Here is a 23824-nt window from a genome sequence, read left to right as displayed (position 1 = left end):
TTTGTAGGGGAGGAAGGTGCGATGGCTAGCCTCCTGTAAACCGGAAGGAAGGGACCAATATGTTATCAATGGTTAATCCATGTTGGGAAAGCGCGACCCGTCATGAACAAGATACGGTAAACACCAACGTGCTTTGCTCTTTCCTCGCGAGTTAAGAGTTGGAAAGGGAAGCTACTTTACGTATGAGTGGGAGGAAGGCGCGACCCTGTCACTGTTTTGCGAATGGCCGGGGTATCTCAAAATATCCCCGAAGTGGTATCATGTGTATCATGTAGGTGGCAGCAGTAGGTATCTATGGGCGACAAATATCAAAGCCAACACAGTTAAAAAAAATGCTCCAAGAAAATTTAAAGTCATACAATGGTTGCTCGCTCTTGTTATCGACTCTCCGCTCGTTCCACAAGTCGTTCCTCCAGTCCCATCGGTTCCCAGACCTCCTTCGCCTTCTTATTTTGGACCCAGACGACATCACCCTGGATGAACGCCACGACGCCACCCTTTCCTGTTGCACTGGCGGTGATCCGGAATAGAGGCTGCCCATTTTGTGGATGCGCTTCTCGTAGCGGCAGCATGATAAGGCCTTCGTCTGCACACCAGGATTCGAGGACGTCCTTGAATGCAACTTCCTCGACGATTTTCTGTTTGCGGGACACTTGAGGTTCCTCTGCAGTGGTCGGTGGTAGCTGTGAGGCAGTGGGTTTGGTTTGATTTGCTGGCTTAGCAGATGTTGATGACGGAGCGGGTAATTCTGCTGCGGCACGGTCACCCAGTTGAGCGGCTAGGTCCATCGTGCGAAGAGCCTTGTTCCATTCTTCGTCAACGATTTCAAGATCGTTGAGTTCTGGAGGGAATTGAGACCGCCACCATGTGAACCACTCCGCGACCTCTTCATAGTTAGGGTCGTTGGTGAGCCAGATGTAGAGAATTTGGTGAAATTTAGGGAAGAATTCGGCTACAAAAAGAAGGCCGAGAACATTTGGTTGGAACCAGTCCTTCCATTTGAGGATGTTTTCGAACGGTGTGAGGTCTTGATCTTGAGGATTGACGTCAAAGTCATTGCGGAGATGAGCGGCGAGACGGGGAAGAAGGTGGTTACGCAGGCAGGTGTCGAACTCGGAGGACAGGGCATCGCGCCACAGGTCGAGACCGCGAATCGGCCCAGCACTGAGATCCCAGGTGTCAAGAACGGTACGGAATTTGCGCTTGGCATCGGAGAGGAGGCCTGTGGCCTGTTTCGGGTTGGTGTGTCGTTCGTCAAGATATTGAAGCCATGTAAAGAGCCACCAGGGAACTTTAGAGTTCTGTTGGGATTGTGAGGATGAGGAAGATGCCGAGCGTCTGGGTTTCCAGGATTTGAGGCCACTTGTGAGTTTAGGGACCACGAGCTGGTCGAGGACGTTGGCATAGACAAAGGAGGGGAGGAGTTCTTTCCATGATACGATGAGTGTGGTAGCGGGCGAAGGGTTAAAAACATCCCAGTCGTTGAGGAGAGCGGACCGAACGCGAGGGAGCCAGAGAGTATATATCATGGTTTCGTAGGGTGATGTTGATTGGCGTATTGTAGATTGCCCACCATTGGATTTGCGAGACAGGAGGGGTTGAAGTCGGCGTAAATTGGATACAAGGAAAGTTGGAGCTTTGAGGGGCTCCCATTCTTCCATGGCCTCTCGGAAAATGGGATGGATAGCAGCAACCGCAGTCTCCCAAAGCCGATATTCATCAATCTCCGCCCGATATTGAATCTCCAGTGACTCTAGTTGGTCGGTCACATGGTCGAGTTTCGCCTGCGAGCTGTCTTTACTCTCCTCGGGGATAGAATCGAGAGCCCCAAATGCGGCGACTAAAGTCGTCAACTGGTCTATCTGGCGCTGATTCGTGTCGAGCTGGTCCACAATTTGAGCTTCGTCCTGCTCGATGTATTGTTTCCTCTCAGTCAGGCCCTTCCACTCATCAGCAAAGGCTTCTAGGTCTTGGCGAGCTCGACGTTCGATCTTGTAAGCCTCGCTTTGTTCGGTGTTAATAAATTCGAGAGGCGCCATTAGCCCAGCCGTAGAGGTTAGAACTTTCTGTTCCTTGCCTGTCGCATCTATCAGGGACTTCAGCACGTTAGGCACCTCCAGGCCTGTCATATCGGCCTCGATTTCGCGAGCAGTACGGAACTGAGGTTTTTTCTTCGCTGCAGGACGGCCTTCGCTTTCCGTTCGACCTCCATCCTTCTTCTGTGGTCTCTTTTTCTTTCTCTTGAATTCTTCGTCGGAGCTTTCCTCGAGAGATTCGCCTCGCAAGGCCGCGGCACGCTTTTCTTCCGTACGAGCCGTTTTGCTCTTCTCACGGACTGCACCCAGGCCAACACCCTGAGGCCGCGCCTGGGCTTCGATGGGGTTCACGATACCTTGCCCGCTCGATCCAAGACCCTGGCCTTTAACGTGACCCATCTTCGCCAGCATGCGGGCACCGAAGGAATTTGCCGCGGGGCCATTACTGGAGGCCGACTTGGTCGCATTTTGATTCCAGGTGTTTTGTCCCATTCCTAAGCCTCGGCCTCGACCGCGACCCATCCCTAGACCAAAACCGCCCGCCGGGGGAGATTCAGAACGCGATGCGGCTCGGTTGAAAGAGCGAAAGGATGCGCGAGGAGGGGAGTCGGATTCGTCGTCGGAGCTCACGTCGGCATATTTTCGTTTTTGGGCCGGAGAGTCCATGATGGGCCCTCTGAAGCGAGACGGAGCCGGTAGAGATGCGGCGGCAAAGAAGCAGGCAGTGCACTCGCGCTGCTTGAAGCTCTGAGATGCCGAGAACTGTAGATTCTAGATCAAAAAAGCTCGGGGCGGCAAAACACGGTTCCGACGGTCGGACGGGGCATGACGGGAGCAGCTAAATAGAATGACGTCTTGCGTCCCATCCGGTTCCTCGTCCTCTCTCCCTCTTCTTTTTTTTTCCCACTCAGGATCCCCTCTAATTGACATCTCTCTCCTCTGTCCTGTAATATTATTATTTAAAGAAATCTGTAAAAATGGCTTCTCTCATCCGCACCTCTCTGCGCACTGGCCTGCGTGCCAGCTCTTCCTCGGCTGCGCCCTCCTTGACCTTCACCCGCGGCAAAGCTACTCTGCCCGATCTCGCCTGTACGTGGTTTCAGCTGCACCCCTTCCCATTTTGGTCGCATTGATTGATTGTTTCCCAATGACTAGATGACTATGGAGCTCTGGAGCCCGCTGTCTCCGGCAAGATCATGGAGCTGCACCACAAGAACCACCACCAGACCTATGTCAACAGCTACAACACTGCCCTCGAGCAGCTCCAGGAGGCTCAGGCTAAGAACGACATCTCCGCTCAGATTGCCCTCAAGCCTTTGATCAACTTCCACGGTGGTGGACACATCAACCACACCCTTTTCTGGGAGAACCTGGCTCCGAAGAATGCTGGCGGTGGTGAGCCTCCTTCCGGTGCCCTTTCCAAGGCTATCAACGAGAGCTTTGGCAGCCTCGAGAACTTCCAGGGTCAGATGAACACCGCCCTTGCAGGCATCCAAGGAAGCGGTTGGGCCTGGTTGGTGCAGGACAAGCAGACCGGCAACATCGCCATCAAGACATACGCGGTAAGCCCTTCATCTGCGTAAAGGTACTGGAAAGCGGTAACTAATTGATCCGGAATTACAGAACCAGGACCCCGTTGTTGGTCAATTCAAGCCCCTCCTCGGTATTGATGCTTGGGAGCACGCCTACTAGTAAGTCTCTTCCGTTCTCTTGAGTTGTTATCTTCGCTAACCCGTATGCAGCCTCCAATACCAGAACCGCAAGGCCGAATACTTCAAGGCTATCTGGGAAGTGATCAACTGGAAGAACGTGGAGAAGCGTTTCTCGTAAATCCTGTGTGCATGTTGTTGATTTATTGGATATAAAAGCCTCCATCTGACATGTAGACTTGCCAATGTACTGAATATCGACACGCTCCTTTAGCCTTCCTATGTATAATGCGCTTGTAGCAAGTAGCTGCTGGCATGTGGCCTAGCCTGGAAATTTCCCCTAGAGTCAGCTAGATTCGAGATTAATACAAAAACAAATAAATGCTCAATGTGCCTTTAATCTTGAGATCATAACCCGAGTCATAGATGTGTCTATCCGTGGTTTGAATTGGCTCTGATATCCGGAACCGTCGGAGTCTACAACGGCCCAGGTCAGCCGCTTCTGGTTAAGAATAAAATAAAGTATGGACGCTGGGAACTGCATTCCTGCATTATCCTGCATTTAACAAGCATCTGACGCTTCTCGGGGCAGTCCTGTTGATTGCAGTGTTGCCGTGCGATTCCACGTCATCGCGGTCCTTACTTCAGTTTTTTTGGTCACAAGCCGTCTTGCCTTTCCATCTTTTTCATCTCGCCCGTGGGGATTGTGGCTTTCTTCATTTCAATGCCAAATCATGCCTGAAGAAAAGCAGGGGTTCCGCAGCTTTTTATCACAAGCTCTCCGGCCCAAGAAATCCCGCCAAGTGCTGCGCAAAAAGAGCTTTAGCGCCTCGTCGACCAACCTCTCCACCACCACCACCACCACCTTGACCAAAGACAACGATGTCCCTCCTGTTCCCTCGTTGGCGCCTCTTGCGGCCCATAATGTCAAATACCGCCAAGTACACGCCCAGCAGGATACCCAATTAGGCGAGGCGCACGATCATACAGCCATCATCCATGCCATTGGCGTACAGAATTTCGACACCGACAGCGATGGGGATGCCCTCTTCGTTCGCGACAACCGGCCACCTGGCGAACCCCTCATCGCGAGCCTGGCCGAAGACCTATGGGTTTTAATCTCCGAGTACCTCTCTCCTACGGACGCCGCCCAGCTCGCCTTTGCTAGTAGAACTCTCTATAACCGTCTCGGCCCGTATCCCTGGCGCACTCTGAGCCAGCCCGAGCATACCGATGACCGCGCCGACTTCCTTGTCTCCCAGGACAAGTTCTACCCCCACCATCTCCTCTGCTTCCCCTGCGGCCAATTTCACCGTCGGACCCAAGAAGGCCACGAGACTCTACAGCCGGCGAACGTCCTAAACCCGCTCTTCGACTGCCCCAATGCCCGCAACAACCTCCGTCCTCCTCCGCGCCACCGCATTACCCATGGCCGCAATATCCCTTTCGCCTTCGTCCAGCTAGCTACTCGACCAGTTCGCTTCAAATCCCCCACCTACGGCCTCTCGGACCCTACATCCCTTAGTCGCCGATGGCGCCGCGACGGCTGGTCTCACCAATCCCGCTTCCTTGTTGACCACGGCCGCCTCCTCATGCGGGTGACGTCGTCCACGTTCGCGGAACCAGGACTCCCGCCCTCTTCGCAACGGCTCCTTCTCTACTCCCGCGATGACTACTGGCCTTACTTCTCCGCTTGCGCCCACTGGCGCGATGGAGACCTCATGTCTGCCACAAAATGCGCCCTCAAGCACATCCCAGTTTCCCGCCGCACAGGGGGTCTCCAAGGCCTCGAACACCGTGCGAAGGACATGTACCATAGCCACACGCACGACCCGAATGCTATCGCCACTCTATGCAGCCACTGCCGCCCCATGCGGCGCTGCCCCGACTGTCCATCGGAGTACTTGATTGAGGTTAAACTCACCGAGCAGCGCGAAGCAGGCGTGAAATCACGATTTAAACATGCTATTGTCATTACGCGCTGGTGTGATCTTGGCGACGGGACCAGTCCGCGGTTATCGAAGGAGTGGGCGGCTTGTAACGGGGAGTTGCAAGGGTATGACTCTTTCAAAGTGTTGGGGAAACGAGCAATATCCGGGATTTTTGAATCAGCATTCACAGATGATACAATTCCGGGACAAAGGATTATCTCCATGAATCCAACGGGGAAGAGACTTGGAGAGGAGGGTACTAGTTGGTATTGATCTACCCAACCTCTATCTTGCCTTTGGGGTCCAGGGTGTCAATCTATCTTTGTTTTACATGGCGTAGGATATGGTATTGGAGGAGGGGATCTGGCGTTTGTGGGGACAGCAAATCCTTTAATAATTTTGATGGCTTCATCGCAGGCTTAGAGAAAAAGAATGGATATCTTGATATAAACTATGCGAGAACAAAGGGACTTGCTCGATTGATCGTAAAATTACCCTTCCTCACTCGAGCGAAGGCGTTAAGATAAAGGAACACCTATGCTAATTAACTGCCGAAGAAATCGATTGGAGACCTTTGAGCGCCATCAAGGTTTTGGTGCTGTAGTATACATCCGATTGTTATACAAAAAAGAGGGGGAAAAAGCGAAATAGAAATGAAATGGAATCCAAACGAGGCGCGCTGTGGACGAACGATCCTTCGTCCAGCCGAACCAAAGCAAAGAAAATAAATAAATAATAATAATAAAAACAAAACAAAGCAGAATGTACTTGTTTGTACTCGTACTCATTGGGTATCGTGGCTCATTAAATAGATCAAGGATCAAAAAGTAGATCAGTGGCATCTAAATCGTCCCTCGTGGAGGTTGATCGTAGACTGTCGTAGATTGGTAAGGTTGATAGATGAATGAAAAGAGGAAGGAACAGAATTCGAGATGGTAGATAAGCGATTGTAAGTGTTCGTCAAGTCCGCCTCGACCGGCGCTCCATGTATCGCGGACGCCGGCCATGCTCGTCGGCCGGCTCCTCTGAGCGATTAGGGTGTCTGGTTCGAGTTGCAAACTCTTCCACTGCCGGTTCGGCACCGACGGGCTTGGTGGGCTCCTGGCCTGGCGTAAATGTGACATTGTCGTGTGTAGCGATGCGGGAGGAGGCGCGAGTGCTTGCTGCAGCGGAAGTTGTTGCTGGCGTTATTGGGCAGTCAGATTTAGTAGATGTTGGCGGGTTGAAAGATGCCGCATCCGATTTCTTGAGCGAGGAGCCCAGTCCTGCGCTGGCACCCTTCATCCAGCCGAATAAACCGAGTGAGCCGCGGCGTTTGTGGTCTTTCCCGCCATTAGACGTTGAGGGTCTGCTTGTTGTGGAGTTGTAGGAGCTGCCGAGATTTGCTTCCGTGAAGGAACGGGGCATGCTCTCTTCGGCGTATGTTGGCCCGGAAGCGCTGAAGTCGTAAGCTTGCCCGGATAATGGACGGGGAGCCTTAGATGGTTGATTCCTTGTCTTACGGATGACAGGAGAAGGTGCACCATCGTCCTTGTCGATGGGCTCAGGCATCGGAGAGGGTTGGAGCCGGCGAGAGTTGCCGGAGCGACTGAAGAATTGTGGGAGGAGGCTGATTCTACGGCGCTGCTCGGGCTCGGGGCCCGCGGTCTGAGGTGTATGTGCTGGTTCATCATCACCATCCTCCTCCAGAGCGCGCGGGTTGAGAGTTTGGATGATGGGTAGGGTGGGTTCCCGGACTGCAGAATCAATGCTGTGTCGACGACCTAGGAAGGAGCATTGGCTGGGCGCACGTGTACGGACGACTCGAGAGTCAATTGGGAGGGCTGTTCGGTTCTGGGTTCCGGGACGGCCCGCCTCGATCCAGTCATCGGCTGTCAAGCTGGCCGTTTCGTCGCGAGAGGTTTTCCTAGATGGGGAGTAGTACTCCTTGTTCATTCGCTCGAGGACCCTATCGAAGTCTCCGGGGAGGATTCCGTGATTCTCAGTATAGCCGTACGGAACCTGGATGCTGTTCAGGGGGAGGATGGCAGGGTCTTCCTCCCGTTCGTCAAGGTTGGACCGTGGCAGCGTAACCTTGCTCATGTTCGTGTCCAAGCTTTCTCTAGGCTCACCGTTGATTGAGCTCCGTTTAGCTGTTAATTCACCCACCGAGCGAGGCCGGGGAAGGAGTTGCTTTGGGTCTGACTGGCCCTTGTCTGCGATGGTACTGTTGGATGAGCTATTCGCCCACCCTGGGTATCCTGTAACCATAGTGTCAGGTGTTGGAGGAAGGCGCGCACTTCCAAAAATACTCTCCATCTTGGATTTGCTGGAGCCATTGAATGAACTGTTGGGACTCGATGTCTCAGGCTCTTTGAAGACGTCCGATAGGCGTCGAGTCCTCTGTTGTGTACCGATCCAGTTGAAGGAATTGTCTGCTTCCATCGGGTTCCATCTGTCCATACGGGCCAAATCGCGAGAGGACTTTACTATCGTGGACGAGGAAAGGTTCGCATCTTGAGCACATATCTCGTTTCGCCGTACAGGAATATCAATTTGGTCAAATCCATCTTCAACGATTGGACTATCGTGGATATTCAGTTCGCTGCACTCACTCAAAGCACTCAACCTCGGTGACTCCGGTTCTGTAGTCTCGCCCATAGAGTTCATACTCTCAGATTTCGTGATGGCAGCCGGTTCAGGGAGAGGATTATCATCCATCTCAACATAAAGACTGCGTAGAGCTGCCGTACTTTTGCTTTCTTCGAGTAGGAAAGACGGCGCACGTTGAAGATACCGGGAACCCGAGGAGAATTGGCGACGTTCAGACCGTCTAACGCCGCCCCTGGAGGACGTTCTTTCTGGAATGTCAACAGTGGAGGCGTTCCTGGGTGTAGCAACACCAGAGTCACCGCCATATGAAGGATATGTAGCTGAAGGTCTTGAAACATCCAGGTCTATGCCAAGCTCCTCCATTCTCGCCTCGAGTTGACATATCAAGTCCACAGCTTCAGTAACAGCCTGATCTCGCTTGTCAATCTCCTGCTCTAGCTGTTCGTTGGTTTCTAGGAGTCTCTGGTTATCTGCCTGAGCCGCCCTAAGCTCCTGCACCTCATCTTCTAGCCCACGCATGCGTTGGACCTCCTCCTCCAGTTCATCCATCCGTTCCAACTTCTTTTCTAACGTCGATAGTTGCTGCACACGATAAAAGATCTCCAGTTTCAGGTCGAAATTCTGCTTGCTGATTTTCGAGATATACTACAAATATGTTAGCAGGGTATCCAGGGAAACGTCGGCGGCTTCAAAAACACTAACCTGGTCTGTTTCTCTCACTCCCATTTCTGGGGGTCGTCTAACACTGCCATTCAATGACATCTTGTTCGCTTTCTGTTTCTCGGAGCCGACCTCGTCCTGCGAGTTGGATAGAGATTGAGATTGGCACCACTCCGGCGTACGCTGTGGACTATTTTCCAGCTCCTCCAACCCACCTGACCGGGCTCCTCGGCTCGCACGTTGTTCCTTTAGCAAATCCTGAAGTAGGGCGGATGATGGGTTCACGAATGAAGCGTTCGGGTCTGGTGTGTCTGTATCATTCCATTCAAATCAGCATTCTGCTCTCCTTGGTGCCATTATCCCTGCCTGTCACTTCAGAGAGAAACTTACGAGATCTTGATCTGAGAGGCGTCCGGGGGGTTCTGTTCGTGGGGCTTGTATCCTGAAGCCACGGCACCTCTGTAGACGCATCAACACTGTGTTCACTTCTGCGCCGGATATATAAGTCCGCACCACTGCCCATCTTTGTTGGAGATTCCATGTTGATTCTGCCCTTGACTCGGTTAAATGCAGGAGGAGGCCTGGGGGGTTCGGATTTATCTGCAGGAAGGTCAATTAAGTTAGTTTTCATTTGTGTTTTCTCAGCTAGGGATAAGAGTCGCAGCCTCGCAGCCTCGCCGCCCCAGGGTGGGACAAACTTTTTGATTTGGAACTATGTCTCAGAGACTTGCTCCCTCTCTCAATTGTTGCGGCCGGCGAGGGAGGATATAAGCAGTTCCGCAAGGAAGACGGAGTGGAAATTTGTCCTGAGCCGGAGCGCCGCCGTTGTGCGTTTCCTTCCATTTTTGCTGACGACATCTAGCTGATACGAATTAATGGCGAGATGCACGATTGCTGTTTGACTGCAGCCGTGCGACAGGGACAGGTATCCACAGCCGCAGCCCTCATACGCAAGGACGAAAAACCCAGATGAAAGAATCGCGCAAGGATGCGAATGATGCGAGGAGGTTCTGAGTGAAAATGGGTCACAAAGAAGGGCCAGCCCGTTTGATTAGTCTCTTGGAGTGGCGGGGAGGATCGATGGAAGGAGAGCGCCTCGTGGACGTGGAGAGATGCAGGAGGTGATGCGATAAGGTCTCTTTTTTGAGAGCCGGAGCGTGAGGAGACGGAAAAGACTAAAGAGGAGGGAGGCAATATGACGAGGAAGTTCAAGTGTGAATTTGTGACTAGTCGATCGATGGATCTTGGTGGGTAGCGAAGAGAAAAGGGAATTGAAACTTGAAACCTGATGCCCGCACTGCATGAACTCACTCCGCATGAACACCAGATTCACAGTTGTCGTTACCAGGGCAAGGTTGTGAATGCAAAGTGTTGCTGGTAACTGGTAGGCTGCATTCCACTATCTCCTGGTCGCCGTTCACACAGAAACTCCATTCCAGCGCCGAGAATGAGCAATAGATCGAGACCAAATTGGAGAGGGGAAGCGTCCCAGGGGCTAGACTAGAGCCCAGGCCGTTCAGTGCTAGCGGGGCCGCTAAAGTCAGGAACGTCCGCTTAGTTTGTGACGACCGGGATGGCAGTCCTGTCCACGGGTTCTTTTTGGCCAGTGCGCCCAATCGGAATTGCGTGTCCCTGGCCGGACTTTCGTGATCTCATCCCTTGGGGTCTTTTCCTTCCTGCCACCTGATAAATTGAGCACACCCTTTGACCTCAGCTCCCCACAATACGGCCTTTGTCAGCCAATCTCGGGAAAACCGACAGTAATTATGGTGGTTGGAGTCCTCGAGTTCGCTGCAATTTACCTGGGATTTCGTGAAGTTGACCCTGTGGTTCTGTTGATATGATCGTTTCCAATTTTCAACCCCGGCCCTCGGCCCCGCACCATCCATGGTTCAGTAGCGGCCCCTTTGGGAGATCTCAGTCTTACCCATGGGCCATGGCCCATGAGCCATGCATGCTCAGCTCGTGCGAAACAGCCCTGTTGTCCGCACGGGAAAGAATTCCACGCCTCAGCTCGTGGAAACCACACGCAGTTAAGACATACCCTGTATTCCAATAATGATACTACCTCGTACTTTTATTATATATACACTTTCCTATATTTGGATCAGTTATATCATGAGTCAAGTAAATGCTGTCTCTCAAGCAAGGCGAGTTTTCGATGTTATTTGTTTATTTGAGTGCGAGATGTTTGTTTTAACTCTATCCTGATTGGATAGGCTCCAGCATGCTGCATTCTCAGCCGGCATGGATCATTGAAGCCTTCGGTCCTGTCTAAAATTGAGTTGATGTGGATTGCCTACCCGGTTATACGTGAGCTGTCTGAACTTCTGGACAGTTTTTCATTGGCACATTTTCCTGATGGTGGGCTCGGACATGGCATGATATCCAGAATATCCATTCCAAGTCTCGTAACACTAATATCATCATGCAGCAATAATCGGTCTTTTTTCATGCAGTCGTTTCTCATAGAGCGAACGGAACTGAGCTCTTTGTTAATGTTCACTTAATGAAGTCTTGCCCCTCATCTCTTTTTGGCCTCTCCCGCCCAAATGCGCGTCTCTTTGGCACTATCATGAGCGACACGGAATACTAATTTGTAGTTAGCAAGTCTTCAATAATAAATTAGAACGTCAAATACAGGACATACACCGTCGTTCTGTCTCATCCAAGCCTTGTAAGAACTCCACACCATCTCCAAGAGCACCTTTCGGGTTATGTGCATGGTCAGCAATCTCAGCAGCGCGCTTTTTGAAAGTCTATCCAACGAAAGTTAGCCAAGGCACCTTCCCCAAAGTATCCACGCTGCGGAGAACAGGTTCCACGTACAGTGCTCAAAATGTCAACCATCTCCTCCTCTTCGAAAAGCTCTAGGACTCGTTCACTCAGGCGGTAATAGTTTGGTGCCAACGAGCGTAGGTCAACGGTCCTTGGTTCCGCCTTCAAAGCGTTCGTTACTCGCTCTGAGAGCGCAGACGGTATATCAAGTGTAACCAGTCGGGAAGTCCCTAGTCGCGCACTTTTGGAAATCAGACATGACCATCCTGACAAGTCGAATACTCGCTTGTTTGCTAATGCGGGGTTGAGGCAATTACCCGATAGAAAGCATCTCACCCAGCCATAATGGTAGATCAATCCGGGTTCCAGCTTTAATCTGTTCATCCATACTCAGTCATATACGTTTTCACTCGTGGGCAGACAATAAACTTACGTTCTCTCCTGGGTTGCCTTCTAAGATGCCAAGCCCTGGCACATCGAGTTCAAAAGTGCATGGCAATTTCTGGATAGAAGCTTTGATTTAGTAGGCAGTAAATTTCGCGGTCAGTGGGTTGGTTCCAGCCATACTTGAGCGTCTGTCAATATTGAGTCAACGTCATAGTAAGACATGTTGGTCCTCTGAGAAGAGTAAACTGCAGTTTGAGAAATGAAGAGATCACGGTGACGGTCCCTCCAGATCGCGTCCCACATAACGCGGTATCACGTGATTCTACTTTACTGGCCCTCCCAGCCAATCACATTGCATATTTACAAACCTTCATTGTTCAGCTTCCGATTGAGAAACCTATCTACCAGACACTACTACTCGTATTTCTGGATGCTGATGGTGGAATAAAATCACCGTTTAGCCCCAGGGCAAACTAATCGAGAACCCAAGGTTTACATACTGGTAGGTATCTTAAGTTATATCGCAGAGACCAGTACTTCGGGTTTCAGCTCACGACGATGGGCACCACAGCCACAGCCGATGATGCTCTCTAGGCAACTCCATTAAACCCCATTGGCAGAGATATATAACTACCCTCAAACCAAATACGAGGTAACTTCCAAGCCTGACCATGGTTAGAGGCAGTCACATGACGCAAGCGACTGTTTTATTTCATTATTGCCTGCGGTGAAGCTCACCTCATGTCAACCGGTAGGATGACACCAACAAATGTGGCCCGACATCTGACTCTTGGGCCTCAGTGCTGGTCCTGTCGTGAAAGACGTGTGCGATGTGGCTCGGAGGTTCCAGGTTGCTTGAAGTGTGCAGCTAAGGGGCTTGACTGTCCGGGATATGGCCGTACAAGACCGTTGCGTTGGAGAAAGCCAAAGAACCCCCGCGAATTTAGAAAAGGGCAGATAGGAGAAGGTATCAGGCCTCGTAAAAAGAGTCCACCAGCTCTTGAAATGGTCGCTGATCATCCGGATCTTATTTAGGATCCCTGACCAACGTTTGTCCTGTGGTGTTATCTCCTAAGAGTTTACCAGTTGAGCATGAGATTTTATATTGTTTGTTATGCAGTCTTTCGGTCAAACAATGGGATCTAACGTGCTATAGTTAATGAGCGAGTTGCCCCCGACTTGGTCGTGATGGACTCTTCGTCCAATCCGTTTCGGTATCCACTGAGGTTATCAGCTCAAATTCCCACATACTTAAAATATATCTATGCTTCCATCAGTGCCTGTCATCGCATAATTCAACGCCACTACGGCGATCTGCATAAGTGCGGCTCTCAATCGACAGAACTGGCAGTTTCGACCAAGTTAAATCCTTCACTAACAGACCCAGACGAGGCAGCACTCTACCACTATCACGCGTCAGCCCTGAAAGGCCTCAACGAAGCATTGTCTAAAGCAACAAAAAGCCCGCCGAATGTCGATATTCTAGGTGGAGTTATGCTAATACTGTACTCTCAGGTTCGTCTTTCCCTGGCGATGTCTACAGGCCTAACCATTGGCAGTTACAACAAGCCGCCTATGGACAATGGCGAATCCACCTAGATGGATTCAAGAAGCTCATTGACTTTTACGGTGGATGCGAACATCTCTTAAAAAAGGACATCCCTGCTAGTATCATGCTCGCAAATGCGCTGATCATCGATGTAATGTCGAACACCACCACTCCAGTACACTCCATGTCGCCGGACACACTGAGGTGGCACTCGGCGTATTTGGGCATTCTACTTCGTATGGATCACGATTTAGTTCGGACACCAACACCGATTCCACGTAATGTACTTAAAGCGGTCACCATGATCAACATCGCCAGAATCAAGTCGCACCAACCTACAGGCGAGCTAGACAACCCAAGCTTTACTTTCTCCGAGGTATTGGCGGAGCTAGGCATCTCGCTTGAGATTAAAAACACCGTTGAAAGGCTTGGTGGAAGCCCAGCAAACTATGACGGAACAAATTTCCAAACATCTGACGATGTTCTATTTGCGGGCTCCTATCAGTCTGCAGTCATAATTTACGCCACAGAGGCATATATGCCCATTTCCAATAACAGTCTAAATGAGGTCGCAAACACTATCCGAGACTCCGCGTACAACTCCTTGATGACCGCGCTGCGAATCTTATTTGAGCTAAAAGACAAAACACAAAGTGGGAAGGCCTACTGGAAATTCATCTTCTGGCCGCTGGCAATCGCAGGTGTCCAAAGCGTTGTGGCAAAGCACCATCGAAAAGATTTCGAGTATATCTGTGCCAAGCTGTACGAAATGACAGCCGCCCTCGGGACTCACAACATGCGAGATGCTGCGTTATTTCTCGAGCGTCTGTGGACGGAAACTTCTGGCTCGGGGATAGATGGGCACTCGTCAACATGGGATGATATATTCAAGAATGCACCATTATTTCTTCTCTAAGCTCGGAGATATATTCCTCTATCCATCCTATATTGTACGGCGGGGCGGTTGCGGAGCAACGACATCACCTATAAACAACTAATCAAACTCTATCAAGCAACATCGGCCTCTTTCAGTGTACAGCCAACAAAAGGCACCCCGTCTCAAGGATAAGCGGCTCCTGATCTTTCTGGCTGTTCAGGAAGGTAAGCATCGAGAAGGGCATCAAATTTCTGAAGATGGTGGTGTGTTAGGACCGACGCAAGTCTGAGTGCAACGGCATCACTCCCGGAATCCTTGCCACTGAACACATCCAGTTTAACAAGCACGTTCCCATTGCAGATATCGGTGACTTTCACCAACCCCCAGCCGTCAAGGCCAAGCACAAGGCCCTCCTGGGCCTAAGTTGCATTGGTTCGAAAACCACTTATCAAACAATGTCCACACTGTCGAACCTCCACTATCCCCGTTCCCCTTAAGAGACAGCCTGACTCGCTCATCTCTACTATGGACTAGTGGTAAGGCCGTTCTGCTTGTATTAGGCGCCGAACTGTGAATGCTTACGGAGTACGTATTCATCGAAGTCTGTGACCTCACTAAGCCAGCATCCGATCAACTCGGTATTCGGGGACCATCACTCAGGCTTTGGCGAGACGACGAGAATATCTAGAAAATGAAGAGAATTGGGGTGGCACGTCATAAACTGCACTCAAAGCCCCGATTGATTTTACGTGTAGAGAATCGCTGTTTTTATTGTCGTAAACCAAACAGGGAAATAAATATTATTTTATGTAAAGAGAAGAGGAAGGGGTTTAGAATTTTCCCAGGAGGAGCACACCTGTGACTGTGCCTGTGCCTGAGACTGAGAGTCGACCAGGCCAAGATCCGTAAGATCCGTCGGGTCAGGGCGCTCGGCCCCGAGCATTTTGGAAACTGGTCCATGACACCCATTGTTTCCAATTTTCCAGTCTGGTTCCTGAACTCGGACTCCTGAGTGCTCTGGGGTAGAGAGCTGTTCAGCTGGCGGTTTCGGCTACATTTATTCTGACGAACTAGATTATCGGGGTTCGTGTGCGCAGCATCCAAAGCACAATACAGGCAATTGTTTTCATTTCTTCTACGCGAGGCTCTAGCCGGTGATCGTCGTATGTTCGTGGGTTCTGGATCAAGGCCGTGGATCTCCGACTCTTGAAGATCGACGTGCAGACTCTGAGCTCGAAAGTTGTCCCAGCATCTTGTGTTTCGCCTGACAGAAGCAAAGTGAGCATATCAACGATCAATCACAAGTGAATGAGACGGGTGATTTTCCCCGTCCATTCAGAGCCGAGACAAGTCGGGTTATCGGTCTTGGAGAGAAGCTGGAACATTGGGAGGAGTCTTGCCCCTCAAGTGGTAAAATTAGAAATCCGTCGTCTTCCCTTGCCAGTCGATCTGGAACCGGCTGGGACCACGGCCCACCACCACCTGCAACGGTCGACAGCCCGTCGACTCGACTCTTCCAGGTTTTTGAGCTCTCTTCCAAGGACAGAGTATTCCCTGGGCCGATAATGGAGTTTTTATTATAGACGTTCTATCGTGCCCTCAACTGAGGCATCTAATCTTTTTCTTTTCCCCTTCTTGTCCCTCGTTCACCTTCCATTTCCTCCCAACCCTCCATTGACAGCACCAAGGCCAGCCCGGGTCTGTGGGCGCCTTATCTGTCGGGCGGGCTTTGATCGTCGCCGTTTATTTTCTTTCCCTTCATTGCATGGATTTGCCCCTGCTGCGAAATCCGGTCACACGACAACAGATTTGATTCGTCTTGGATGGCCGCAGCTTGTCCATCTGCATCCCCAACGTCTTTCGAAAATGGCGTACAATGCCGTTTCCCAGGCCGACCATGACCTGCCTTCCGACTCTGACGACTCCAGGGGTCTGTCGCCGCAAGCGCATGCCCATTCTGTCCCATTCGAGCGAAACGCGGATCATATCGATGGCGCAAGCCATATGCAGCCTGCGGAATCCGAAGACAACGTTCAATCCCTCGGCTCCATGATTCGCTTGATGAGAGCTCCAAGTTACGATGTGGTGGAGGACGATGATTACGAGGTAGTAGCCGATCCTGCATCAGGGCCGGGCTTCAATAGTCCCAATAGCCCAAACGTTAGCCCCCCTGGCCCTCATGCACCTGATACACCCCCGACCGAGGACCGCGCGGAGCTACGAACACCGACCACCGAGCACTCTGTTCCTCTCAGTCATCCGACCCCCGGACTTCAGTCACTGCAGGGAGCATACCTCCATAATGTGGAGAGACTGGAGAAAACGGCCGAACGTTTAAGCTTGAGCTCCGCAGATATCGGGAGCGAGATTCGCAGGATGGATCTCGAACAAAGAAGGCGCTCAAGTGCTGGGTCGGCCTCCCTTTATACTTCTCAGGATGGACTCTCTCATCGCGACTCGATCCAATCGGGAACTCGTCTTGCTCAACTCTCAGAACAACATGCCCTGGAGGAATTCCCTGAAAACCGAATAGCTCAACCCCTCGCCCACTCTTTCCTTCCTCCGCTCCCTGACCCGGTCCCATTGACCACGATCGATATCAACCAAAACGCGGATTACCACGCAGAGGCGAGCCAGATGCAGATGGACCGACCCTCTTCAGCTGCATCAGGTGATACATACCGTCAAGCCAGGGTTTTGTTCAATGACTTTGACGGTGTTCACTATGTTCCTCTTGATAAGGGCTTGGAACTTGCACGCCAGTTGTCATTGACCAGGCCCCCTCACGCCGCCGGGGCGGAGTCGTACAAACAGCCACAAGGAGGGAAGGATATGGTCTTCTACCCAGCACCTGTACCGATGATGCTTAATCTACCACCTAAGCTTTCCCAACGTCCAGATCAAACAGAACGAGAGAAGCGACGCACGCAACTTCTCGATGCGGTTGCGACTGATAACAGGAAATCGGCTCCATGGCTGTCCGAGCAAGGCCAGGCTGAAGGGAACGACCGCAGACAGACCAAACAGTTATCCGATTTACCCCAACATCTTCGTGCCAGCGTCTTCTTCGAGGCCCCTAGTGCATCACTTGACATCGATCATACCCAGACCTCTGCTGTTGCAACTCTTGATAGCATTCTTGATGCATCGACAACAGCCCCTGTTACTGCGTTTACGGACCATCCCTTCGCGGGGCCCTTGCGCCCAGAAATGTATAGCAGCGCAAAGCATGGCAAACTCCCTAAAAACGTGCCGAAAGACCCACCGAGAGAACGGAATAAACTGAGGCGTAAGAGTGCCCTTGACTTGGTACATCAACCCTCGGGATCGGATTTGCGGTCAGGTTCACCCGCAACACATAACCTATATCCCAGCACAGAGGCGGAAGCCGCAGAGACACATGAGCGTAGCTCCCTACGCAGACACAGCAGCGAGTCAGACTCTGGTAGCTCCGAGAGTTCCGAGGAGAGCTCGGAGAGCAGCGAAGAAGACACCGACGGCGACCATGACGAGCACCTTCAATTTGTAGGACAGCCAGCTACCTTACTTGCTGAATTAGAGAAACGAAAGCATGATCTCAAACAAAGGCGCCGAACCGCAGCGAACGTGGTCGGCATGCAGTCTACCCTTCTCGAGCTTGATGCCGTGGCGGCCAAACAGAGCGAGCATAGACGGCAGAAGCGCATTGCCCTCGCTTGGGAAACCCCGGAGGCTGCTCATCATAACGATGAAGATGAGGACGAAGATGTCCCTCTTGGCATGCTTTTCCCCAACAAATCTCAGGCCGCCGACGAGGCACGACCATTAGGACTTATGGAAAAGAAAGAAATGGAAGAAGGTGAGCCTCTGAGCAGGCGGCGCGCGCGATTAAGAGGCGAGCCACTGCCTCAAATTCCCGACCGACGTCCTATGACTATGTACTCGCAAACTGCCCAAAGTGCGCTCGCTCTGAACCAAGAAGATGATAGTGGTGAAGAGGGGGAAACTCTCGGTCAGCGGATGCGACGGCTTAAGGGCCATGAACGCAACGTATCCAAGGCTGATACTGACTTCACCACTGAGTTATTAGCAGAGTTCGACCACCTGAAGAAGGATGAAAGCAAGGACAACGAGAATGAACCTTCTCAGGAGGACGAAACTCTAGCAGAAAGGCGAGCTCGCCTCAAAAAGGAGGCGCTTGAAAAGCGGAACTCAGGGCTAAAAATCCCCCGGTATAGAAAGAGCATGGCTGATATATTTCCTGCACCACGTCCGTCAACTGCCGGCCAACAGTCTTTGCTACGGGAGGTCTCTGGTCCCCAAGGACTTAATCACCAGCGGTCTTTCGATAATCGAATGTCCATGCAACAGTTTCCGCCAGGGCCGCCAAAGACCTCAGCAGGGTTCTCGCAACACCAAGCAGCCAGTCTGGCGGGTCCATATGGCTACCAAATGGCACACCCAAATACTTTCTACAGCGACGCGATTTTGGGCAACGGAAATCTAAGTTATGCCATGCCATCGAACATGCATCCCAACACCGTACAACAGCCGGCTAATCCAGGGCAACGAGCTGTTATCGACCGCTGGAGGCAGAGCATTGTTTAATTTGTCCTTTTTCTTGTCATTTGCTTATATTTGTTCCGGTGTTTCGGGGTCTTTTAGCGCATATTGGTTGGGAGCATCAAGCATTCAGCGTTCGGTTTTAATTTTTTTGTAAAATAGCTATAACTGAATTTCTGTACATTATGATGATCAATTCGTTGGATTTAGCTACTTCTCTTGTTTGATACTTGACTAGAACTCTGTGAGGGATTCGCCCGCTTATTATATATACGTTGGGAATTTTCGGCCATGAGCATTGCAGTGGGTAGTGTCCAGAAAAAGGGACGGAATGCTGAAAATTCCAGGGAATACATTTCCGCACGAAACATTGTATCCTTGAATCTCCATTGTTTGTGCAGCCTGAAATATCATTAGTCGAGGATGCTTGAGGGTTCCAAGGTTGTGTACGCGTTGCCCGTTTTCGGACATCATTTAAACAACTCCCTCTCAAATTCCTCACAAATATTTGCCTTGCGCTTTGACGTCGTTATCAATCCTCCTCACCTGCTCTGGAATTCTGGCCCCTGAGATCCTTGTTTTGACTTGAAGGTTTGAATTCATCTGTACCTATAGATCCTAATTTTAGGCGTTGTCAATGCCTCCCCGTTCTGACTGGCTGTGTTGCCCCACGTCCTTTTAGAGGTTGATTTCTCCGCCGCAGAGAGCTGGAAGCCTGGAACCAAACAGACCAGCGACTGTTCGAGCATAATGCGATGCTTCTGCATCTCCTGAGCGAATACCCTACCTGAGCCATAGGATGCAAGTGATCTGAATAACAGCTGGCCATGGTCTTCTCGTACTGGTCGCGTCGCCGGTCGAATCTCTCACCTGTTCACACGCCACAGCCCACAAAAGTACCTGCGACCAGCGGTCCTCCCCAACTACCGCTCATTGCTGATTCCTTTCTGAACTTGGATGGAGAAAAGGCAACAGTCTCTACATCTATAATTGATGCGCCGTCATTCTCGACCGCCTCGCCCGCAGCCGTACCATCCTCCGAGGACCATACAAGACCGGGATCGAGCCCCGAAGACCGTGATAGAGAGCCGCCAACTCTCACTTTTCAATCGAATCACTCGCAACCCTCGCTACCCCCGGAAACCCCAGACCAACCCCACGGGGTCTCCTCTAAGCCCGATTCACCTTTTCAGTCATCCTTTGGAAGAGGACCGTTGAATACCCAGGCCGTCGACAGTCAATCGAAGCGCTCGACTTCACCCGGAATGGCGCCATCGGGCCATCGCCGCTTTCGAACCTCCCCTGATGAGTCTCCAGGAGATAAGGTGCCGACATCGCAGAAAGAACACCGGTTTGAAGCGCGGACGAGTCGCCGGCCAGTTGATCGTGATGTGCAACCAGTGGAACACATTCCGCCAAAGTCCGGCAAGACCATGCTACATCTCTTGAATCCTATGTCACTTCTGGCCAAGAGACGCTCACATCAGGTGGCTGGGTTGCGCGTGGAAGATCATAATAAAGGCTCTAAAAGCATTGTACCCGCGATCCCGGATGACTTTGATCCGCGCATTCGAGGAAACATCGTCCATGATTTTTCCGCACCTCGCCCTCGACGTCAACTATCCACTGCACCTGCCCCCAAGCAAGAACAAGTTAGTCCACAAGGTGCCCCTGGTGTGACTCAATATGAGTATACCGGGGATGATGCAAGGGTGCGGTCAAGCGAACCAAAGAGCCCCTACTCTCCTTTATCAGACCATATGAAGAGGCACAGTGACCACTCACCTGTGTTCAAGGAGCATTTTGAGGAAGACAAAAGGGCACTGCAGGTTGAAAACAAAGCCTATCTACAGTCATCTCTATTGACGGATACCTCGAACCGAGATCGCGATCCACATTCAATACCCGTCTTCGCCAGAAAACTACCCTCGTCTATCACAGGTCATGATAAACCACCCGATGAGCGGTCACAACCAATCCCTGAGGTGAAATCGCGGAATGACGACGGCATGAACAATGTTGAAGACTCAGATACTTTCGAGGTCGACCTACCACAACAGATTTCTGGACTACCAAAGCACTTTAAGAGCAATGCTTCCCGATTTAGTTTTGATATGAATGGTGTTGGCTCCTCCACTCAGGAGAAACTATTAGAAGAGAAACATAAGGAAAAAGAAGCCGCACGAAAAGCCGAAGCGCGGTTGAACGGGGAATTTAGCGACGTTGAGGATGATTTTGATAACGAGATGTTTGATGACTTGGACGGCCTTGAGGAGGGAATCCCTGGCGTAAATGTGGACGCCGACGAAGGCGACGAATTCAAAGACTTCTCAGCTCCAGGGAATATATGGAACAAGTCCTGGCTTGCTCCTAATCTGTCTCCGGTCGTTGCTAGCCCTGTTCAACCGGAGATGCCCACCCATGAGGATGTTCGGATCCCGGGTGTCAAACAGGACGAGCCTGGCGATTCAAAGGAACCACCTCCACCGGAGGACTCTACACCAAATGATTCTACAACAGCTGATGATATCTCTGACTCTTCAAAGACCTTTCTACGCGAGTCCATAGACATGTCCAGTGCCCCGTTGCAGTCCAAGACGTTTCTACGGGAGTCGACGGACATGTCTGGTGTCCCCTTGCAATCCGTACCTGACGAGGATGATGATGATCTATATTTTGACGATGGTGAATTTGGTGAACTGGATGCCGAAGCCGCTGGGGATAAATTTGATGAGTCTGTATTTGATGACCCAACCAGCCATCTATATGATCGAAAACAACCTACATCCACGGATTTATCAGGGGCCCCGCTGCAGCCAATACCGGATGAGGAAGATGATGACCTGTATTTTGATGATGGAGAATTCGGTGAACTGGACGTCAAAGCTTCCGGGGAGAAATTCGATGAGTCCGTCTTCGATGACCCGACAAGCCATTTATATGATCGGAAACAGCCTACAGCACCTGTCCAGCCTCACACTGATGATTCTGAAGCGAACCCAGACCAGGGATATAGCTTGAAACATGCTCCGAGCACAGCGAGCGAGTATCATCAAGGATTCGCCCCTAGGAGATATGGTAGCGTCGCCGGCAACATGCCAAACCAGGAACTTGTGAACTCTCGTAGTGGCGTTTTGTCTGAACATAATCTGGAGGCCTTCCATAATGCACTAGCAGATGCGGCAAATCAATCTGCTGCAAAAGGCCGACTCGGGCATACCACGAGCGTCAGCGAACGATCCATGGCCCAAGAGAGTGCCCAGACCGTGGACTCCCAGCCAGGACTCGTATCAGATGAGAGCCGCATCAGCCAAGCAATGGACCCCGTGTCCTTTGATGAAGTATTCGAAGACTTTAATTACGATGACAACGATGACTTGCTCTACGATGATCCGATAATCGCGGCTGCCAACGCCGAAGCCCTAGAGAATGATGACGAGGGCTTTTACGGGCATGAGTTTGGTTTCTACGCACAAGCCTATGCAAATGGCTCAGAACTTACGAACGGGGGATATTTTGGGCCCCGGGGTACTGAAGGCATCTCTCGCACCCACAGTGGCCGTGGAAAGTTCCGCGAACCCAGCCTAACGCCCATCACGGAGCGTAGCGAATGGAGTACTCGCAATTCGATCATCTCAGTCAATGCTCATGGAGTTGCCCACTCTAACCAATCCGTATCAAGTCCTGGGCTTGCTCAGTTAGTCGACCTGAACAGCCTTGAAGATGAGATGTCGTTAAGCGCACTTATGAAACTCCGACGTGATGCCTGGGGCGGAAGCAATGGTAGCCTCCGCAGCCGCAGCGCCAGCCCTCCTCCTCAACAACCTTCCGCGTCAAATCGGGCCAGTTTTGCCTTATCTGACGTGAGCCCGACTGTCCATACATTTCCTCCAGACTTCCTCGGGGTTCCTATGGACTCCCCTATCCGCGAATCCGACAAAGGACCATGGTCATACCCTTTCCCTCCACAACGAATGGAATGACCGACGACCGCAGAAGGCGAGCAGAGTTAACCACCACCCGTTTTTGATATCTATTTGCTCGTATATATCCATCTTGTTTACCTTTTTTTGAAGATTAGCGTTTTGTATATGACTCGACGTCTTGAGAGAATTTGGCTGGGATCTGTTGGCATTTTGGATTGTGTAATCTATCTTTACTTATGAACCATATAATCATAATCCTTACTTCCCATGGGTTACTATCCTACCAGATGTGTCTCAGTAGTACTAGTGCTTTGCATTACCTTGACAAGCTATAAAGTCTTGGTCGCAAGAAGAAGGACCGATTCGTTTTATTTGCTGATTTGTCCTGGGGCCATAAAATGGTCCTTCCCCCCAACTGGCCGTGGTCTAGATCTGCTATACCCGAGGCATAGCCAGACCAAGTCGGGGGGCGATAGAAAAGGAGATGGGTTTATGGGATATAATCCTGTTATGTTTTGTTTAGTACGAGGGCATGGGATATGGGATATCAGATCTAGACGCTACACCATGGAGTACTACGAGTAGTAACGGTTCTAACAATTCCCTTCAACTTTGACATAAAGTGCCATGCGGAAGATCGGATATGACCTTGTCCCTACCAACCGGTACGGCGGGAACGTTCGGGCCGTAAATGACTGTTTGGCTGCTACCTCATGCTGAGTCATCTGGGGCGTACCGATCCATCTCAGCCAGTGATTTGGTAGTATTTGTTACTAGAACAGCCTTCCACTCCCTTAGCCGGTTGACCGTCTCAACTCCCGGTATTTCCATCTTTGCCTCTGCTTCCTCTCTTTCTTGGTTGCGATCTTCTTTTCCCCTGATATCTCCCCTCCAAAC

General features: G+C 51.2%; 9 protein-coding genes across 9 annotated transcripts; 6 read left to right on the top strand and 3 right to left on the bottom strand.

The window, feature by feature from the left end:
- Positions 1-9: 9 nt before the first annotated feature.
- Positions 10-2786, bottom strand: ASPVEDRAFT_42239 (putative G-patch domain protein (TFIP11)). Its single transcript, XM_040812541.1, has one exon. It carries the CDS (start codon positions 2700-2702, stop codon positions 378-380), a length of 2325 nt encoding a protein of 774 aa, XP_040668501.1. The 5' UTR covers positions 2703-2786; the 3' UTR covers positions 10-377.
- Positions 2787-2905: 119 nt separating this feature from the next.
- Positions 2906-4083, top strand: sod2 (superoxide dismutase sodB). The gene is made up of 4 exons (XM_040812540.1): positions 2906-3125; positions 3192-3598; positions 3660-3727; positions 3779-4083. Exons 1-4 carry the CDS (start codon positions 3014-3016, stop codon positions 3864-3866), a joined length of 675 nt encoding a protein of 224 aa, XP_040668500.1. The 5' UTR covers positions 2906-3013; the 3' UTR covers positions 3867-4083.
- A 170-nt stretch (positions 4084-4253) lies between these two features.
- On the top strand, positions 4254-6163 carry ASPVEDRAFT_42237 (uncharacterized protein). The gene has a single exon (XM_040812539.1). The coding sequence runs from the start codon at positions 4420-4422 to the stop codon at positions 5887-5889; it is 1470 nt and encodes a 489-aa protein (XP_040668499.1). The 5' UTR covers positions 4254-4419; the 3' UTR covers positions 5890-6163.
- A 413-nt stretch (positions 6164-6576) lies between these two features.
- On the bottom strand, positions 6577-9409 carry ASPVEDRAFT_29291 (uncharacterized protein; the record flags this gene model as incomplete). Its single annotated transcript, XM_040810206.1, has 3 exons — positions 6577-8853; positions 8911-9179; positions 9259-9409. The coding sequence occupies 3 exons, from the start codon at positions 9407-9409 to the stop codon at positions 6577-6579; spliced, it is 2697 nt and encodes an 898-aa protein (XP_040668498.1).
- A 1983-nt stretch (positions 9410-11392) lies between these two features.
- On the bottom strand, positions 11393-12255 carry psf3 (DNA replication protein PSF3; the record flags this gene model as incomplete). Its single annotated transcript, XM_040817513.1, has 6 exons — positions 11393-11460; positions 11519-11627; positions 11698-11887; positions 11964-12022; positions 12080-12148; positions 12214-12255. 6 exons carry the CDS (start codon positions 12253-12255, stop codon positions 11393-11395), a joined length of 537 nt encoding a protein of 178 aa, XP_040668497.1.
- Positions 12256-12774: 519 nt separating this feature from the next.
- ASPVEDRAFT_29289 (Zn(II)2Cys6 transcription factor) lies at positions 12775-14498 on the top strand (the record flags this gene model as incomplete). The annotated part of the gene is made up of 3 exons (XM_040810205.1): positions 12775-13000; positions 13190-13548; positions 13593-14498. 3 exons carry the CDS (start codon positions 12775-12777, stop codon positions 14496-14498), a joined length of 1491 nt encoding a protein of 496 aa, XP_040668496.1.
- Positions 14499-16325: 1827 nt separating this feature from the next.
- On the top strand, positions 16326-19046 carry ASPVEDRAFT_131619 (uncharacterized protein; the record flags this gene model as incomplete). The annotated part of the gene is made up of 1 exon (XM_040806839.1): positions 16326-19046. The coding sequence occupies one exon, from the start codon at positions 16326-16328 to the stop codon at positions 19044-19046; it is 2721 nt and encodes a 906-aa protein (XP_040668495.1).
- Positions 19047-19828: 782 nt separating this feature from the next.
- ASPVEDRAFT_84213 (uncharacterized protein) lies at positions 19829-22984 on the top strand (the record flags this gene model as incomplete). The annotated part of the gene is made up of 1 exon (XM_040817512.1): positions 19829-22984. One exon carries the CDS (start codon positions 19829-19831, stop codon positions 22982-22984), a length of 3156 nt encoding a protein of 1051 aa, XP_040668494.1.
- Positions 22985-23089: 105 nt separating this feature from the next.
- On the top strand, positions 23090-23567 carry ASPVEDRAFT_690642 (uncharacterized protein). Its single transcript, XM_040816013.1, has one exon. It carries the CDS (start codon positions 23195-23197, stop codon positions 23510-23512), a length of 318 nt encoding a protein of 105 aa, XP_040668493.1. The 5' UTR covers positions 23090-23194; the 3' UTR covers positions 23513-23567.
- Positions 23568-23824: the final 257 nt, after the last annotated feature.

Source organism: Aspergillus versicolor, assembly GCF_001890125.1.
Source record: "Aspergillus versicolor CBS 583.65 unplaced genomic scaffold ASPVEscaffold_5, whole genome shotgun sequence".
Lineage (NCBI taxonomy): Eukaryota > Fungi > Ascomycota > Eurotiomycetes > Eurotiales > Aspergillaceae > Aspergillus > Aspergillus versicolor.
Note: the sequence above shows the minus strand (reverse complement) of the source record. Positions and strands in the feature narration are given on the sequence as shown.